We start from the raw sequence: 19,907 nt of genomic DNA, 5'->3' as shown, positions 1-19,907 counted from the left end.
TTTGGACCGCAATCCTAACGTTTTCATGCTGCAAAGGCATGGGCAAAGGCTCCCAGTGGGCGCCGCCAGCGTTCATCATGGCGCCGCGCTCAAAGCAAGCTGAAAGCGAGTTTGAGTGAAGTTTGAGGTCGCGGTTACGTTGGGTATTCGATTGTTGCGGCAGTTTACTAACGAGCAGTGTATTTTGTCCGCAACTAACTTGCGGAAAGCGAATAAGGGATGTGAAATGGCGCAGTGTCCTTCCCTCTTTCCGGCGTATGCGACAACGAAAGCAGCAACATCGGAGAGTGACGCCAGGCCGGTGTTGTTTCCAAGTTTCAGTTCGTCATCAACGCAGGACGGATCGGACAAGTCAGCACCTTCAGAAAGTTGGTGGCAATATTTTTTGTTCTGAATTTTCATAAGGAAGAACATGCGCGACGTTTTGACTCATCTCATGTTCCCGTTTGATTCCCTTTCGCTGTGGCCTCAGCCAGTGCAAAACAATTGGGAATCGGGTGCCTGTCTCTGTATTCCATTCTTAAGGCGAAAGCCTACCTCATCAGACGGTGGCCTTGAAAACGCAGCGTGCGGTACAGAAAGTCCTGTGAGCTCGCCTCGCGCAGATTTGGTTTGGTTGGGTTTGGTGCCTCTAACTATGGGGGGGATTAGCCATGAATCGGGCGTCAGTGGGTAGAAAAGGGAAGAATACTTAAAGAGGACTTTGTTGTTGTTGCCTCGAAACATGGCTCGTAATGAGAAACGCGCTCGTAGTTGTTGTTGTTGTAGCCTATCACGCATGTGGCTCCTACCCACGGAGGGGGATTGGCCAAGAAATGGGTGGATTATTCCAAATTAATATTGAGGATACATTTCCGAATATCTATGAAATTAGTATTGAACAGCGTAGAGTTATGTGTTAAAGCAAATCAAGACCACTGCTCGCGCGTTCGTCGTCTTCCACAGATGGCCCCGACGTTGCTCATCATGAAAAAAAAAAAAAAAAAGGCAAAGTTAATTAAGATAGAGTTAATTCACTGACTGGAACCCATGACCTTCGGTGGGAGTCGAACCCTCGGCCTTTGGTTTAAGGCGAAGTTAAGGCACAGCTAAATAATATAGAGTTCATTAAGGCACTCGAACCCACGACCTTTGGTGGGAGAAAACAGGCAATAAGAGGTAACTACTTATGTGAATGAAAATGTCAAGCAATTTAATGAATGTCTCTTGAGTGTGAATCGCCTTGACCCTCTTTGTCGTATGCTCAACTGACTGTCAGTTTTTTTTAGTTTTTACAGATCAGTTTTAAACAGATCAGATTTATACAAATCAGCCCAATCGCCATGGCCTTGAGCTAACCTTTTGCTTGTTCGTGGCTGTCGCCTCTTCATCTTTAGGACATAGTACCCCCCATTGTACGTACACGTGTATTGTTTAATCAGTGTGGCTAATATGAAATGAAACGACGAACGCGAAAGACTGCGGGTACGACGTCACGGTACTGGCCGATTCCTCTTTGACGAGCTCCCGAGCTAAAGAAACGTTTGTTGGTTTCTACCCTGAAGTTACAAAATGACCACGAGAGTCAACCGACGTTCTTAATTCGTAACGGCACCTTACATTTCATTCAGAGCACTAACATCGCCACCACCTAGCCGAATTGAATGGGTTATTCACCCTAGAAGCTTGCATGCCCTATATTGACAGAGTTGTGTTCCTTTATTCCAAATGACCTACTAGCAGGCTCCACTATGCTTTTTACATTGGAATGTGCATTGTGTCAAAAAACTTATGAACATGCCATGTTCATTGTACAGCAAAAAAAAAGATTAGTAATATTCTTATGTGGAAGGACATCGAAACGGGGAGCACTGTTTCCATGAGCATTGCAGCTTTAATGAAATTGCTGAATGTACAGGCCGTGCAATATATTTTATTTATTTATTTAAACATATTGTGGACCAACATTTTGGTTCAAACAGGAGGGGCAAAAGAAACATCAAGCAAATCGTAACAGCGAGAACAAGAAAACATGAAATCGTAGCATTAAACACTCCTCAATACGCTAAAAGAAACAGCATGTCTGTGAAACAACAATAAGGCCACAATACACACTAAACACCAAAGAGATAATTTTCCAGTGTTGTTGCAAAATTCTCAGCTGCGAAAACCTTCTGAGGCAGTGAGTTCCAGTCTTTAACTGCTCCTGGGAAGAAACTGTGTAAGCGTTAGTTCGTGCAAATATGGGTGCTAATGATTATGTTTACGACAGGCTATCCTAGCAGTGGCTGGTTGGACACAACAGGGTACATTTAGTGTAATTTTTCCTGAGATGACTTTGTAAAAAAAATTCTACGACTCATCTTTCTTCTTGTTTTGTTATGTAATTGCATTAATGTACTAGGTGAGTCGAGTTTTCGATACTTGTAAAAAATAAATCTGACCTTGTACCTTTAGAAGCGCAATATCCTTTTTTTTTTTTTTTCTAAAAGGGTCCCATATGACTGCAGCATATTCTAGTTTAGACAGAATGAAAGTTTTGTAAGCCAAAAGTTTTATGCTAGGGGCAGCGTTTTTTAACTTCCTTTTTAAAAACCATAATTTGCGAAGCGCTTTAGTGCAAATATCTGTTATGTGTGGTGTCCAAGTAAGGTTGCTACCGAGAGTAATGCCTAAATATTATCTACTTGTACCACTGGACTATCGCGAAGGATGTAGGGAGAAGTGACGGGATGTTTCTTCCTCGCAACAGAACAGTTTTCTCAGAATTCAGCACCATATTCCACTTAAATTACTACACCAATCGTCGATGGACATAAGAGCTGTCTGTAATACATTCTGATCGGCTGTAGAGGATATCTTTTTGAACAAAATACAATCGTCTGCAAATAATCGAATGCTTACATCCCGGGGCACGACATCGACCAAGTCATTCGCATAGATTATAAAGAACAGCGGACCCCGGACACTTCCCTTGGGAACACCAGAACTGACATGCAGCACTGTGGACTCTCGAGTTCTTTATCGCAACAAACTGTACAAGATTACAGAGGTAAGCAGTTATCCACTGGATCTTGGAAGCCCTATTTGCTGCAGTTTGTACAACAACTTTCCATGAGGCACTTTATCGAATGCCTTACAGAAGTCTAAAAACTGTACGTCAACCTGTCCTGCCAAATCCAAAACACTCGAAAAATCATGCACAGTTGTGATAAGCTGAGTGATTGGGGATAATGCTTTACGGAAACCATGTTGATGGCATGTCAGAACTTTCTTATGTGTTAAAAGTTGTTTATATCATTATATTTAGCAACCACATGTTCAAGCAGTTTACAGCAGGAACAGGTAATAGAAAGTGGCCTGTAGTTTGAAACCAGTAACTGATCTCCTTTTTTTATGTATAGGAACAACCCTAGCTTTAAGCCAATCAGCCTGTACTCACCAGTAGAAATAGACTAGCTAAAGAGGTTAGCTAATGGCTGTAATAGCTGTTCAGTGTAACGTCTAAGAAATGCATATTGTTCCTCAGCTTAGGTCAAAAACTTTGATGTCGCCTATTTTTGCCATAACATTGCAATTTTATACACACGGCCAACTACTTTAGCTTTCTTCATATATTGTTACATGATGAATGTTCAGAGGAGGAAAACACTGCAGAGTAGGCATCAGGATGAAAGGAAAAAAAAAAATAACACATTGTTAGTTGCGAAAACAGTAGGACCGCAATAAGTGAGCCATGCAGGATCAGGCTACTTTTTTTTAATGCTGTATCACTAGCTTCACTGTATAGGCAATCATTCTGAACCCTCATTTCAACCAAGATAACTTTAAAGTAAATATAAGCTTATTAGTCCACAAACAAATACTGTAAAGGAGAAACATTTTCATGTTGCATTAAAATAGTACTAACACCAAGTTTGCTACTGATGTCGAGCAGTCATCTCTGCCTTAGAGACCCGATTATGACAGAAAAAAGACCTGAACAGTTTGTTGGTTAGCTTTGAGGGTCCCTCTAGTGGAATACAGATGGATGAGAAGCACACAGCATCTACCTGTAGTTTGAATTTTATTTGATGCGCCAGTGTTTCTTGCAAACCACAAATCACAGGCCAGCATGTTGCTTGATGAAGCCCGCTCTTCTATTGACAAACACAGCATGATCGGTACACATGCATGCACAGGGGTGGGATTCCTGCGCCAATTCCGAATTTTTGATGCACACGCAAATTTCTGCGCCAAACACAGAAAATTGACCGAAATTGCGCCACGCTGCGCCAGAACAGCGTCGGCAGTGGCCGTGAACAGCGAGCGGATTTGTTTTCTGAAAAAGAGTGCAGTCATTCGCGATACGCACACCGCGTGACGGCACCTCCCGCAGAGTTTCTCTTAATTTTCGTGCTTGTAACACTGGACTTCTCAGCGACAACCGGCAAGTGACAGGCGCGTGCGCGGCCACTGCTGGCCGTTGTCGCTGCTGTCGGAACGGCTAGGGCAGCTGTGTTTAGCATAGTGTTACTGTGACCAGCGTTGAAACGCTGCCCATAGCGCCCATGTATTGAAATCGGGAACCGCAAGGGCGCTGCCATGTTGCTACTCTATGCAGGAGTGCAGGCGGAGGCGGCAAATGTGATTCAGACAAGGCACGCGATCAACGCGTTCCCGAGCCTCCGTCAGTATGGTAGCGCCATCTATTTAAGGCGCCTGCAAATGCAACCTTTTAGACACCGTAAATTTACACTGAAATTTTCTAAATGATTTTTCTGATCATTAAGAAAATCCGATCTTTGTGTAAATGTACGGAATGAACTTCAAACGTTGTCCGTACCTTTGTGCTACGTGTAAGTGCTTGCTTTTGCATAATATGTTGAATATATTTAGTGCTACAAAAATTAATCGTAGCAACATGGCGGCGCCTATACGGTTCCCACTTTTTTCGACCATCTTTTCCTCTACAGTTAGTATACTAACTCTCTGGTGTTTAGAGTGTACTAGAATATGGTTTAGTGGGCCGAGTGGCGCAGTGCTCCCTAGCTGAGGTGCAAAACAACAAGTAGGCTGAGAGCGCTGCAAGCGAGCTAGATATTTCGGAGGCACGCTCTGCAGCGGGTGAAGCGGGCGGGCGTCTGTGTCCCCAAGGCCGGTATAACATAAAACTATTCCAATCTGTTTTTATGCCCATATGGGCGAGGCAGGCGTGAGCCATTTTGACCTATCACGAAGGGCTAATTGCGGATTTGGAATAAAACGTCGCAGTATTGCCCGAAAGGCAAAGCATCGATTGCGATAGCAAATTAGTAGACAGCCATAAGAAGCAAAAATAGTAGTTTTATCAGCCGTATAAACTTGTAAACATCTGTTCACTCACTAAATTAACAAGCATGGTGTCACGCGTGCACAAGCAAACAGTACAGATCTCACTCGATTACTGCAGAAACTCGCTGGGAAAATGCTGGAGTGAGTAAGTGCGGCTGCTGCAGCGAACGAATTCGCCTTTGTGCTGCCTCGCTTCAACGTGAACTAAGCGGCAAAAAACAGCGCACACAAAGCTACCAGCCAGTGGCGCACCAACGGGGGGGGGGGGATTCGGGGGTTGCAACCCCCCCCCTGAGGCCGACTTAACCCCCCCTTTTGTTTAACCTCTTTTCCTTCCTCACGCATTTGAGTACTGCAACTAAGAGACGTGCAATCGTCTGCACACTCGCAAAAAGCGCATTTTTTTGAGAATTTCCCGTGAAGAAATCGAAATTAGTGCTGTTTAGATGGTATTGGCAAACTGTCAACCCCCCCCCTGGCAGAGATCCTGGGTGCGCCACTGCTACCAGCACTCGCACTATGTCCCTATCGCAGATCGCTGTCAAGATAGGGCCCGCGCGGCCGTGCCATATGCAGCAGCCGCCGCAGTAGAACGACCCCTCTCCCTGGTGCCTTGCACGCAATGGGAGACTGCGCGCTTCATCCCCGATTTCCTCTCTCGCACGCGTGAGATTGAGCCGCCATCGTCGGCTCACCCTCGTCGGCTCATCCTCACGCTTTCACTCGCACATACAGTATATAGCGCGCGGCGATGATGCTATCGCTCCTGGACTTTGTATGGAACATCATGGCGACGTCAGAAATGCGCCTGGAGTGTCCATATAAGTGCTATCGCAACAAAAACAGATTGGAATAGTTTTACATAATACCAGCCCAGGGTTGATTGTGGCTCTCTTGGTTTGCGGTGACATATGGTAACACAGAAAAGAAATTATGTTACAGCGTCGATTGGACCGCATAATTTGAGAATATATTCCGCTATCGTCAAGAGCGTAGGTGCGGACATATATAGTTTGATCGTTCTGCAACCTATGTTTCCAGCTTTACAGAAAAGCATGCGTTGAGACGCCGCTCGACCCACTCTTCCATATTCTAGTACGCTGCAGTTACGAAGTGTACTTCCACTACGAGCTTCCTGTTTGTTTATTCTGTGTTTCGTCGTGGTTTAGAAATGCGCTGCTGTATTCCATTATTCCACCAAAATGCAGCTTGACCTGCTCCAAACTACTTCAAATTGAATTTTTATCTGCTCCAAATTGCTCCAAAATGAAATTTAGTCTGCTCCAAGCTGCTCTGAAATACTATATTGTCTGCTCCAAACTGCTCCAAAACGCATTTTGACCTGCTCCAGAAATTGCGCCAAAATGACTTTGGCCAGTCCCACCCCTGCATGCATGAAATGTGAAAACGTAGGTAGTTCGTATAATTTTGCATTATGGAACATGAAAACACTGACATGTGCTCAGTATCATACCAAGTAGCATTCATATGAGCAATCAATAAGTTGTCTTAGGCTGCCTTTGTACTAGTTTTACAGTACTAGATTACAATGCAATCTAACCTATACCTAGTCTATCCATTTTTATAACAGCAGAACAATAACAGGACACAGTTAAAGAAAACATACTGAAATAGTAGCACTCACAGACTAGTTTCAGTATGAACAATTAGTAACCGTCCTATATTTACATTGTTTTGCATGTGATATGAGAACAAATATGTAAACAGTTGCACCTAGAGTGTACTAGAATGGGGAAGTGGGTCCAGCGGACGCCTTAGCAAGTGCCGAGGGTGAAGCAAAAAACACGAAAAATGTGGTGGCGCTGCTGTCGCCTTATTCTGAATCACCGGCCAATAAACGTTGGCTCCGGCTGTTTCGGCAGTGCTCATTGACTGAGGCGAGCTCGCGGGCTGGGTAGCTGTCGTCTGCTCGACGCACCGCCGTTGTTGCGTCGTTTGCATTCTTTCCGCCTCTCTTTTTCTATTTTATTTACAATAGATCGGTGAGGAATAATCTCGGTGTTACCGCCACCGAGTATCCGCCTGTTAAAGCTCCATGCAGCTGCAGTAGGGTCTCCGACACGACAAGCGTCTAGCCGGCGAGCGGGGCCGCTCATTCGGAAGAAAGTGATGGTGGCGCCACCTGGATTTTCAATAAAAAATGCCTCAGCACAGAGCCCTTGTTGGACCCACTCCCCCAATCTAGTACACTCTAGTTGCACCCTAGCATTTACACAAGCATTTAATTAATAACTCTTCTTTTGTACTGGTTTTTCATTGGGCAAGCTCTGTATTAACTCTTCAATGCCAAAATTCTAGAGGACCAGCATTCAGAAGAAGTACACAGAAAAGAGCAACACACACATTGCACTGACTTGAGTTTATTGCTCTTGAACTGAACTTAACATAAATTGGACCTATCATGATAAATACACTATCTCCTTTTTGTGCAAGAGTAGTGACGTCGAGCTGATGCTTAGGTCTCCTTTTTTGTGCGTCAAATGGGCTTCAGATATTTCCTGCTTGCTCTGCTCACAATATTTTCGCGCAATCTGGCGCTTGTTGAAATCAGGATGACACTTGGACTTGCCACAATGCACGGCGAGATTGCTCCCTATCTAACCCTTCAAATAATTTGCGTGTGCTCTCAGCCAGAGAAATTGAAAGCCAAAGTTTGATTTTTTGAAATGTGCACTGAAACATCATGCTACGTCACATATATCAAAGTGTTTTCTACATATTTGGGCTCATTGTGGCTTAGTAAGAGTTCCTAAAACTTGCCATGTCCAATCATGGCTCCTTTAGTAGAATACAATGTCATCATCATCATCATCATCAGCCTATATGTCCACTGCAGGACGAAGGCCTCTCCCTGCGATCTCCAATTACCCCTGTCTTGCGCTAGCGTATTCCAACTTGCGCCTGCGAATTTCCTAACCTCATCATCCCACCTGACTTTCTGCCGTCCTCGACTGCGCTTCCCTTCTCTTGGTATCCATTCTGTAACCCTAATGGTCCACCGATTATCCATCCTACGCATTACATGGCCTGCCCAGCTCCATTTCTTCCGCTTAATGTTAACTAGAATATCGTCTACCCCCGTTTGTTCTCTGATCCACACCGCTCTCTTCCTGTCTCTTAACGTTACTCCTAAGATTTTTCGTTCCATTGCTCTTTGTGCGGTCCTTAACTTGTTCTCGAGCTTCTTTGTTAACCTCCAAGTTTCTGCCCCGTATGTTAGCACCGGTAGAATGCAATGATTGTACACTTTTCTTTTCAACGACAGTGGTAAGCTCCCAGTCAGGATTTGGCAATGCCTGCCGTATGCACTCCAACCTAATTTTATTCTTCTGTAAATTTCTTTCTCATGATCAGGGTCCCCTGTGAGTAATTGACCTAGATAAACATATTCCTTTACAGACTCTAGAGGTCGACTGGCGATCCTGAATTCTTGGTCCCTAGCCAGGCTATTGAACATTATCTTTGTCTTCTGCATATTCATCTTCAATCAAATTCTTACACTTTCTCGATTAAGGTCCTCAATCATTTCCTGTAATTCGTCTCCATTGTTGCTGAATAGAACAATGTCATCTGCAAACCGATGTTTGTTGAGATATTCGCCGTTGATCCTCACTCCTAAGCCTTCCCAGTCTAAGAGCTTGAATACTTCTTCTAAGCATGCAGTGAATAGCATTGGAGAGATTGTGTCTCCTTGCCTGACCCCTTTCTTGATAGGTATCTTTCTACTTTTCTTGTGGAGAACCAAGGTAGCTGTGGAATCCTTGTAGATATTTGCCAAGATATTCACGTATGCCTTCTCCACTCCTTGATTACGCAATGCCTCTATGACTGCTGATATCTCTACTGAATCGAATGCCTTTTCATAATCTATGAAAGCCATATAGAGAGGTTGATTGTACTCCGCAGATTTCTCGATTACCTGATTGATGGCATGGATATGGTCCATCGTAGAATATCCCTTCCTGAAGCCAGCCTGTTCTCTTGGTTGACTGAAGTCAAGTGTTGTCCTGATTCTATTGGAAATTATCTTGGTGAATATTTTATACAATACTGAAAGCAAGCTAATGGGTCTGTAATTCTTCAATTCTTTAACGTCTCCCTTCTTATGGATAAGTATAATGTTGGCGTTCTTCCAGCTCTCTTGTACACTTGAAGTTATGAGGCATTGCGTATAAAGGGTCGCAAGCTTTTCAAGCATGATATCTCCTCCATCTTTGATTAAATCTACTGTTATTCCATCTTCTCCAGGCGCTTTTCCCCTGGTCATGTCTTTCAAGGCCCTTCTAACTTCATCGCTAGTTATAGAAGGAGCTTCTGTATCCGGTTCATCACTATTTCGAATGGAAGAAGCTTGGCTCTTTTGGCTGCTGTACAGGTCAGTATAGAATTCTTCTGCTGCTTTTACTATGTCATCGAAATTGCTGATGATATTACCATGCTTATCTTTCAGTGCATACATCTTGCCTTGTCCTATGCCTAGTTTTCTTCTTACTGATTTCATGCTGCGTCCATATTTTATGGCTTCCTCAATTTTTCCCACGTTATAATTTCGAATATCCCTTACTTTCTTCTTGTTGATCAGTTTTGACAATTCAGCGAATTCTATCTGATCTCTTGAGTTGGACACTTTCATGTTTTGTCGTTTCTTTATTAGGTCCTTTGTTTCTTGGGAGAGCTTCCCTACAGGTTGCTTTGGTGCCTTACCTCCCACTTCAATTGCTGCTTCTGAGATCAGCCTAGTTACGGTTTCATTCATTAGCTCTATGTTATCTTCATCTTCCTGTTCTAAAGCTGCATATTTGTTTGCGAGCACCAGCCTGAATTGGTCTGCTTTTACCCTTACTACCTCTAGGTTGGCTTGTTTCCTCATGACTAATTTCACTCTTTCTCTCTTCAAACTGAGAGAAATCCTAGACCTCCCTAACCTATGGTCGCTGCACTTTACCTTACCTAACACTTCTACATTCTGCACTAGGCTCGGATCGGCAGAGAGTATGAAATCTATTTCATTTCTTGTTTCTCCATTAGGGCTTTTCCAGGTCCACTTCCTGTTGCTGCGCTTCCTGAAGAAGGTGTTCATTATTCGGAGCCTATTCCTTTCCGCGAATTCTACTAACATCTCTCCTCTTGCATTCCTAGAATCGATGCCGTAGTTGCCAATGGCTTGCTCACCAACCTGCTTTTTCCCCACTTTTGCATTGAAGTCGCCCATGACTAAAGTATACTGAGTTTGCACCTTTCTCATTGCTAGTTCAACATCTTCATAAAACTGTTCTATTTCTTCATCATCGTGACTAGAGGTTGGGGCATAGGCTTGCACTACCTTCATTTTGCACCTCCTATTCAGCTTTATTACGACGACTGCTGCCCTCTCATTAATGCTGTAGAATTCATCAATGTTGCCCGCTATGTTGTGATGGACTAGAAATCCTACCCCGGATTCTCTTTTATCTGGAAGACCTTTGTAGCAGAGGACGTGGCCGTTAGTCAGCACTGTGTAAGCCTCACCAGTTCTTATAACCTCACTAAGGCCAATAATATCCCAGGCAATGCATGATAATTCTTCAAATAGTCCTGCTAAGCAAGCCTCACTCGAGAGGGTGCGCGTGTTTAGCGTTGCCAGGTTCAGTTTCCATTGGCCTGTCCGAACCCAGAGATTCTTAGCACCCTCTGCCGCGTAGCAGGTCTGACCGCCGCCTTGGTCAGGTGCTCCGCAGCCACTGGGAACTGAGGGCCATGGGTTAATTGTCGGAGTCATGAGGGAGGTAGTGGCCGAATACTGCACCAGGGAGGCCAATTCCTGTTCTGGTGAGGGAGTGACTTTGATGAAGCTTAGTGGGCCTGCCTAGTTTGGTTGCACCTGAACTAGTATAGCCCCACTAGCTCTCGGCAATATGTATTTTTTTCTTTGCCGGTGTCAGGCACCGCTCCATGCCTGAAAATGTAGTGGAATGGAGCAGGATTCGAACTTACGACCTTCAGATTTGAAGTCGGCTTGTTCTACCTCTACTCCGCGCCACCACTTACCTCATCTTATGCCTGCATATATACTAATTTCATCACACAACCTATTTCCATGCCATCCTCGACTGCACTTCCCTTCCTCTGGTACCAGTTATGTAACTCTAATAGACCACCCGTTATCCGTCTCATTTCTTCCTTTCAATCTCAACTATAGAATGTCGGATAACCCCGCTTGCTCTCGCAGCTGTGTTCCTGTCTCTTAAGGTTACGCTCATTTTTCGTTCCATCGCTCGTGTTGCGTAGGCCCTAACGTCTTCTCCAGTTTCTCTGTTAACCTCCATGTTAACTTCCGATCACACACAAACCCCTCGTACATGCATTGAAGGGACAGCTACAGAAAATGTTAGGCGAGGTTGTGCTAGCATATCTCGTACGTTACAGTGCAACCAGGGGCAAGGACGAATACACAATGCAGACGAAGACAATTAAGTAGTTTGTACAACTGTGTGCTTTAGATAATTTAGTGTTGGAAGGATCAACATTGTACACATCCAACTAGCCGTATCCATCACATGTTCCACCACGTAATGCTTCTGGAACAAGACTTAGGTCACGAGAGCAAAAGGCGTGCTATGCCAAGAAAAAAAAATACTATGCGCCTGAACGGCTACCGCCGAGGCCGCCTCTTCGTTTCTGAATGGGCTGCCTGCGAAGTCATTGATATTGACGTGGCTGGTTCCTATTCTTGTACAGGAGAAATATTTGCCTCAGAAATACTCTTCAAGGGGGAGGCAGCAATTTTATTTTGGTAATTTGGTTTATTGAGGGGTGGCTACCAGACGATGCCTTACCGCCACCTCCTCGGCTCTTTTGATGGCCCGAAGTTGAACCTCCAGGCTCGGGTCCCGCAGTATTGCTTCCCACGCAAGAAATACTAATCCACTGAATGAACTTCGCATTTTTACTCATAGGGGATAAAGGATGTCATCGTTGTCGACGATTTTGTAAGCATTGCCTTTAAGGTCGAATTCATTCTTTATTATCTCGAATATTACTGCCCAACAAACACTGGCAGACTCTTGGTATGTTCGACTAATCGTTTCCGAGTGATCTGGCCGTGCTACTATAAGGTCGTTCAAGCCAGTAGTAAAGCTACACTGTTGAAATAAGCGAGTAAAATAGCGTTAATGTGGCTTCATTATCGCCCGTGTATGCCCATGTATGGCCGTGTATACCAACGTGTATGCCCGCAGTAAAGCATGGTTGCTGTCTACGCTGTCTATAAAGCTTTGTTGGAGTGCTCTGAACCGACCCGTCGCGGTTCACTCCAAGAGTAACACACAAGCATAGCGCCGCGCCATTTTCATCCTTCAACCAACATCCAGAGTTCGAAAAGTAGTCCACAGTAAAGGTGGACTACATTGTATTCGATTCTGTCGAATACAATGTAGTCCACCTTTACTGTCAAACCTAGGCTCTAAAAAGCAGATGCTGTCAAAATCCATCACATCATGGTGAGCTGCTGCAGGAACTTCAAGGTGGCATCACCACCCATCTTTGTTGTCTTTTTTTGGCCTGTCAAGCCACTTCTCAGGGTGACAGTGGCCTTTTTCGTATCCTGGGACATGGCTTTTCTCTTTAGCGTCCCTTTAAGGATAACTTGGTTAGCTTTTTCTTATAATCATGTCAGGATGGAGCAACAAACTAGCCCAGATCCAGCCCTTAAGCATGTTGAAGGAGTCTGCTATACTGGATTTGGACAGCTGTGCTGCACACCAACAAGCTCTGTGTGACTGACGTGCTTTGTTTTCCATCAGGTGCACTCCCAGATTGGCTCTGCAATGCTAGCTATGATCCTGCTCTTCAGGACCTGCTCAGGTGAGTTGTGATGGGGACTCTTTGAAGCAGACTTATATGTAACCTCAATACCCTAGTCAAGTTACTGTAGCCTAACTATTTCTGTGAATAACCTGGTAATTTCCAGATACTTTTGTGAGTCAGCAGTTTTACTTCTCAATGGTAACCCGCACACTAAAGGAGAATATTAAAGTTAAGCTAAATGAATAAATTTATCTGTCTAAATGTCTACCGTTGTTTTCCTTGTGCCAATACGTCACTTTGTTAGGTAGAAAACTGACACCAAAGGTCCCGCCGCCGCGGCTCAATTCGAACCGCCCGCGCCGATACGAATGAGTTGACGTAATCTGCATGTGACCTCCCTCCATGGTTCTCTCTGTGAATTACTGATGTCCTGTCCCACTCTCTTCCTGCCCTCATTCTGCTCAACAACACAAGTGCTACCATCGTCTGCAACAGGTGGCTCCACTACAATTTTCTATTTTTCTACTAGAAAGTAACACGAAAGTGGTCAATTATATTTTAATGATAGCTCGATTACTTTCCTGGGGCAGTAATTGGTAATTTGTCATCCATTACATTTTTGAATGAAGTGATTGTAATTGTAGTCGGTTACTTTTTTTCTGTAACGTGTGCAAGTGTGATAGACATTGCGATTAGGAAGAGTGATATGGGATACATAAACATAAATAACAAGTGAATGTCCATATTAGATGCAGAGGCCTAGCTGAGACATGGTCCGCATGATCAGATCGCACAAAATAAGGTACATTGGGTATCGTCAGCATAAATTCATGTTCAAGCTCGAGCACCAGTTATGCTTGGGAATGCCAAGTGCACTTGTTTCATCACTGGTTTCTGTAGCATGTTGCAGTCCTGAATGTACATTTTGAAGCCTGAGTTGAGCCACTGATATGAAATTGGGCTACACTGAAAACAAGACAATGCCATCTGGCCATTTTTAACTTGTTCGCATTTGAATTCATGCTAATGGTCCATCCTTGCATGCTGACTTGCGGGAGCCAGAGTAGAAATGCGATTGAAACCAGATCAAATTATAATTTATTAAGCATCGCAAGAGGGATGAGAGGCGCAGAAAGATAGCATGTGTATAAGTTCTCCTTGAGGGGCTTAGGCATTGCCGACAGCATACCTTTGAATAAAAAAAAGACTGATTGTCCGCACATTCAACTCACAAATAAAAAGGAAGAATGATTACACTGTAGTTAATGGCATAACAATACTGTGCGGCTGACTGACACAGTGCGCGGTACTTTTTTTTAATGTATTTCATGTATCCTTCATGAATGAGAAGAAAGGGAACCAAGGGGCCTGATTTTTAGTTAATCATATGATAAGAAGCCAACAAACACAGACAAAAGGACAACATAGGGGAAATTACTTGTACTAACTAGTTGAATTAAATAAATGATAAATTGATGGAAATTAAAGTGGATGAAAGAGCATCGCACACGTAATGCGAAGACGTGGGATCGTTCCCCACCTGCGGCAAGTTGTTTTTTCATCCACTTTAATTTCCATCAATTTATCATTTCTTTAATTCAGTTAGTTAGTAAAAGTAATTTACCCTTTGTTGTCCTTGGTGTCTGTGTTTGTTGGCTTCTTATGATATGTATCCTTCATGTATTTCATGTATAATTATGCACATCTAGGTATTTCCGCTTGTCACTTCTTTTTTCCTATTCTGACTACGTCTCTTTATTGTAACTTTCCCATGCCCTGTCTCTTCACTTCACCTGCATCTTTCTCATGACTGCAGGGCAGTTTAGGTGTTCATTTAGAAGTGAGACAGTTAGGATGCGCACGGCCCTTCATTTCCTACCTTATCTCCTTTTTACAACAAACTGCTGTAGTTTATGGAAATAAATACAGTAATATCAGTCACCCAATTTGTGCAGAAACAGAAGAAATTGTGCCCAAGAGATGCATTGAACTGTGGTCAGTCTCGTGGCAGTAATTGCAAGAATATACCTGCTCTCATCTTATACTCTGCATCTTGATTCGAAACCACACAGTGGTAGAGTGGCTGTAGGAATGAAGTGCCAGCACCAACCAGACATAGCGGCAGTAACTGCAGTGAACCAGTTCCTCGCGGGAGTTTTAAGCTGGGCTTACGAACAGCAGGCCAAACAGTGCAGATGATGAGACAAGGTTGACTAGAGCGAGTGCTAGCTTCAGAGGTTCATTCAACTTGCAGTGTTTCATTGACCAGTCTTCTCGTCCTTTCTGGTGTGCCCTCCTGTGTACTCAGTTTCACTCAGCCACGATTACACAATTACACGAGACAGTTGGAAAGATTGTGGCAGAACCCACCTCATGATAACTGGTGACAGTAATGCATTAGCAATGAGTCTATATGCCGACGCAATGTATTGCCACCGTCGAAGCAACGTATGTATGAGGAGTGTACTACAGTGGTACTCCTCTTTCATGCTTCCCTGAGAACACTCGACACCAGTGTTGTACACGTTCCTCTAAAACAGGAATGAAAGCTCGTTCCTCGTTCCTTCCCAATCTTGAAACGAGTTTCTGTTACAAGTTCCTTTAATGCAAAAGGAACGCATACTAGGTACACTTCGAACATTGGAACGTGTCGTTACATTTTATTTTTTAAATTAAAATATTGACACATATACTTGTTTATCTTTTTCGGGTGACCGCATTTCAGCGTCTAACATGTGTTAAAGCTCAGCGCAGGACGCGCCTGCATGTATCAGAAGTTTCTGAAATGTTATCGATGCTTCTATCCGTTGTCTGTTGTCACCAAACCTTGCGTAATCTGATTGCATGTATGCTCGACGCGAATTGTGTAATACTTTCTGAAAAACACGCCAGCACCAGCGATTACTTTGGAACCTTTGATGACTCATGTATAAAAGCCAACGCGCTTGTCCTGCTGATCAGAGATTTTGACTATCGCCCACTGTGTTCACTGCTATCGTTGTGGTTCGAGTTTAACTTGCTTTTATGGGCACAGGTTCGCCCAATACCGGTCCGTTTCGTCATTCGCAGCTTTGTGACTGTTTTCTTCACCGTCACTATTAGGTGACAATTGTGGGGTCTCACACATGCTCTTGGGACAAAGGAACGACAACACAGTAGTGCAAACAATCAAAAGGGCATTTATTGCACCTTTCATACACTAATGCACGCTAGCCGAATTACAACCAATAGAACATTCACATGGGCGCGCGACAAATCAAGGAAGTCCGACTCACCGCGACCTGATAGCGAGCGAATATGTTCACCCCATGCTGTGACACCATCGTGTACGGCCACACGAATGGTGGCGCGTTTGAACGATCCGTGTTCGTCATACTGGTGCCCCGCTCCTAGCCACGCGAGTCGGTCTCGCGAAGCGTGGATCGGCGCACGCGCGGGACGTCTGCATCGCACACCGACCCCAACCCTAAGAGAGAGCGCCCTCGACCTTTTCCTCCCAAGTCACCCCGCCGTTCGGTGGCGTTAGCATCGCGACACTCGCGCCATCTCTCGCAACGCGCCGCAACCACTACGACCGCCTCCGGTGCCCAGCCACGCAGTGAAGCCAGACCACAGGAGACGCGTGAGAGTCGCGCATCCCCACACAATATAGTGTCGCATAATCCTCAGGCGAAATAAAGTGAACAATTTAAAAGTCACATCGAACAACGTATATTATACAAAGTATTTGAACATCGCCGGGAGCAGATTACGTGGACATAAAAAGAATCCAGACAAATGCTCCTGAGCGAATTTTTTCAGGGAGCACAGGACATACTCCAAACATGTCAAACTGCAACTTTGGTGCTCGTCTATTACAAGTACAACACATATGGTACTTTCCACTTCGGTTTTCAAATGCACAGTCAAGACACTGCTCTTCAGATGTGCAAATAAAAAGTTACTCAGGTGCACCAATATAATTTAATTTCTTGCACAAGAAACTGCATCGAAAGGAACAATACATATGAATGAATGCTGATTCGATATTGCAGTATAAGTGGGAAAAAATGTCCAGAATACATATTCACAACTTAGTAAAGTCCCTTGTTTGAAATAAGCAACAGTTGCATCTCGATCTTGGTGTCCGACAGACGAACCCGTTTTTTTCGTCAGCACTTTGTGGGTAATGTTGAAGAGCCGTTCCACTGAAGCGCTTGAGAGTACTGCCGGGTTGTACTTGAGGAAAAGTTCTGATCCTGAGCATCATCGTTTCTCTGCGGAAGGCCGGCATGGAGGAAAGAAACTACCGGAGGGAGTGTCACGTGACAATCTTGAAGCCTAGTCATAAAAAAATATAATGGAGAACTCACGAAAAGATGCACCATAGTCAAGCGGTAGTTCTTTACGCATCACGCGGTCGCCCATCCGCCTTGCATGATGTGCTGAGTCTGTGTGTGCGTCTGTTCAATGCTGGGGAACGTTTACAGAAGGAACGCCGTTCCCTCTGCCGTTCCTTCGTAAACCTAACGAGTTACCATTACAGTTCCGCTTACCCTTAACGAAACTGTGGCGTTCCCTTATTCCTCCCAAAAGGGAGGAATGAGGGAACGTCCACCCAAGTTGACCTCCTGAGACAAGTTCTATATATGCCGTGTGTTGTTTGTATATACAATATGTGCCACATAAAGTGTGCTATTTGCACCTTATCTGTACGGTTTTGATTTTTAAAATATTTTGACACTTGTATTCTGTGTGCTTGTATTTCATATCATTTTTTTTTAGTGATAATACCCATCCTGTTACAGCCCGAGAGGGCTCACAGTGTTGGAAATAAATAAACAAGTAATTAATTAATTAATCAATTAATTAATGTGTTACTGACAGCAGTGTCTGTAGTGCTTATAAGATGAGTATTGTGTGGTGTTCATTTAAAAAATATCTTACAGGGCCTCTTCATAGGGCATTGAGTAAGGGGAGTGCAGAAATGATTACACATACAAACTGTATATGGTAAACATTAAATGCACTTTTAAATGAACAAAAATTGAACATGTTGAAACATATTCAAAGCTATACCAGCAAAATGTGAAACATGAATTATTTAAAATATCGCTGTCAAGAAAGTAGCATATAGTGTTAATGCTCTAGAGTCTAGACTACTTCTGACACATAAAAAAAGAAACCTTCAGCTTTTTAAAAAAATCAGTCTCAGTGCCTTGAGGGGGCCCTGCAACGCTCTCAAGAAAGCTTGTTAGGGGCACCAATAATATTGTGCGGCAATTTTGTGCTCTTCATGTAGTAGAGAATAGCGTCCATCTGCAGCACTCTGGCCATTGGTTCAAATTGTAGCACTGCTGTATGTTGGGCATGTTGATATTCCAACTTGGATAAAATTTTAGCACTGGCTAACAAGGACAATGGGGAGACACAGAGAGTATGATGGGCTGTCTGTGCAATTTACGTTCACGTGATATTGAAAAAAAAACAAAAACAACTACGATGTTGCATTTTGCGACCGTATAAATTATCGCCTTTATTATAGCAGCCACATGAAAGGTGTTGTAACCATGGAAACAATGCCATGAATATGCCGAGTACATGGCATGCCAACCTTGTGGCAACTTCCATCTTGTGGAAGTTTGCATAACCATAGAAATGACGACATCAACAAGCTGAACTGGCTTGGCAACCGTGGCATGCCAACTTCTGCTGTGTTACATCAATGCTGTGTTGCTATTGCGCGCCGCAGTTCTATGTTATGGGAGAATGAAATGTGGCATCCGGAGTTGCGAGAATTCCATTCAAGGGTAACTCATTTTGCTTGTATTTTGAGATTTCTCCAACTAACAGCTTGGGTTTGTGTATGTTCATTGTCATGATTCCTTTTGCTCTTACTTAGGCATGCTGATAATAGATGTACAGTGAAAATGGTGGCCTTAAAGAAGTGTTGCAGGGCCTTAACTTTGCATTAATAGACACTCTCCTTGTGCTTTTCATAGTGTAGTCGATAGTCAGCCATAACTTGTATGAGAGGTAATTTGTGTGGAAAGTGGAAATGTTCGTGCTATGTTCTGCAGCTTGAGGGAGCGCAGCTCAGTGCCAAGAACTTGTATGAAAGCAGTAAAGGACAAAGTCAGCCATCCGTGCATTGCAGGAGACCCGAGCAGCAACAGGATGTGGAGGAAGAAGAGTCATCGGAAAGTGAGGAATCGGGCGACGCATCACCGGTGGGCCACTCACCCGAATCGGCGGAGGCTGCCGGTGATACCTTGTCAACTGAAGAGAGACGGGCCAAGCGTGGGCACCACAAGGAGCGAAAAAGAACCAAGCGAAGAATGGTCGAGGCAGCTGTACAGCCTGTTCCCGAAGGAAGGAGGTACGGTGCAGCTTCTTTATCATCACTGTCATCATCTTGTGTCCACTGCAGGATGAAGGCTCTTTGGTTACCCCTGTCTTGTGTCGCCTGACCCCATCATATGCAGATTTTGTAATGTCGTCACACCACGTCTGCAGTTCTTGACTGCATTTGCTGCTCATCTGGCAACTTTCTTGTGCCATTACATAACCTGCCTGACTCCACATTTCCCTCTTGATGCTTTCTGTACGGAAGGCGAGCTGAGCGCGACAAGCACTGTCACAAATTTCAGTGCTCCAGAAATGGACACAGACACAATGCAAATATGTTGAAGAACATTTATCTCAAACAGAAAAATTATAATGAAGAAAAACAAACAGCAAACTACCCTGACACACTATAAACACTATACACACACGAAACACTCCAACAAATAGCTATACATATAAAAAACAAACAAACAAGCCCTCAA

General features: G+C 43.9%; 1 protein-coding gene across 1 annotated transcript in view; it reads left to right on the top strand.

Moving 5' to 3' along the window:
* Nucleotides 1-124: 124 nt before the first annotated feature.
* Nucleotides 125-19,907, top strand: part of LOC119459319 (nuclear exosome regulator NRDE2) — a 107,587-nt gene continuing 87,804 nt past the window's right edge. The window contains exons 1-3 of the mRNA XM_037721127.2: nt 125-368; nt 13,095-13,155; nt 19,235-19,456. Coding sequence (XP_037577055.2) covers nt 227-368; nt 13,095-13,155; nt 19,235-19,456 — 425 coding nt within the window. The 5' untranslated portion in view covers nt 125-226. The remainder of the gene's footprint in view (nt 369-13,094; nt 13,156-19,234; nt 19,457-19,907) is intronic.

Source organism: Dermacentor silvarum, chromosome 7 (assembly GCF_013339745.2).
Source record: "Dermacentor silvarum isolate Dsil-2018 chromosome 7, BIME_Dsil_1.4, whole genome shotgun sequence".
Lineage (NCBI taxonomy): Eukaryota > Metazoa > Arthropoda > Arachnida > Ixodida > Ixodidae > Dermacentor > Dermacentor silvarum.
The sequence above is the reverse complement of the archived record's forward strand: the minus strand, read 5'-3'. Positions and strand labels throughout refer to the sequence as shown.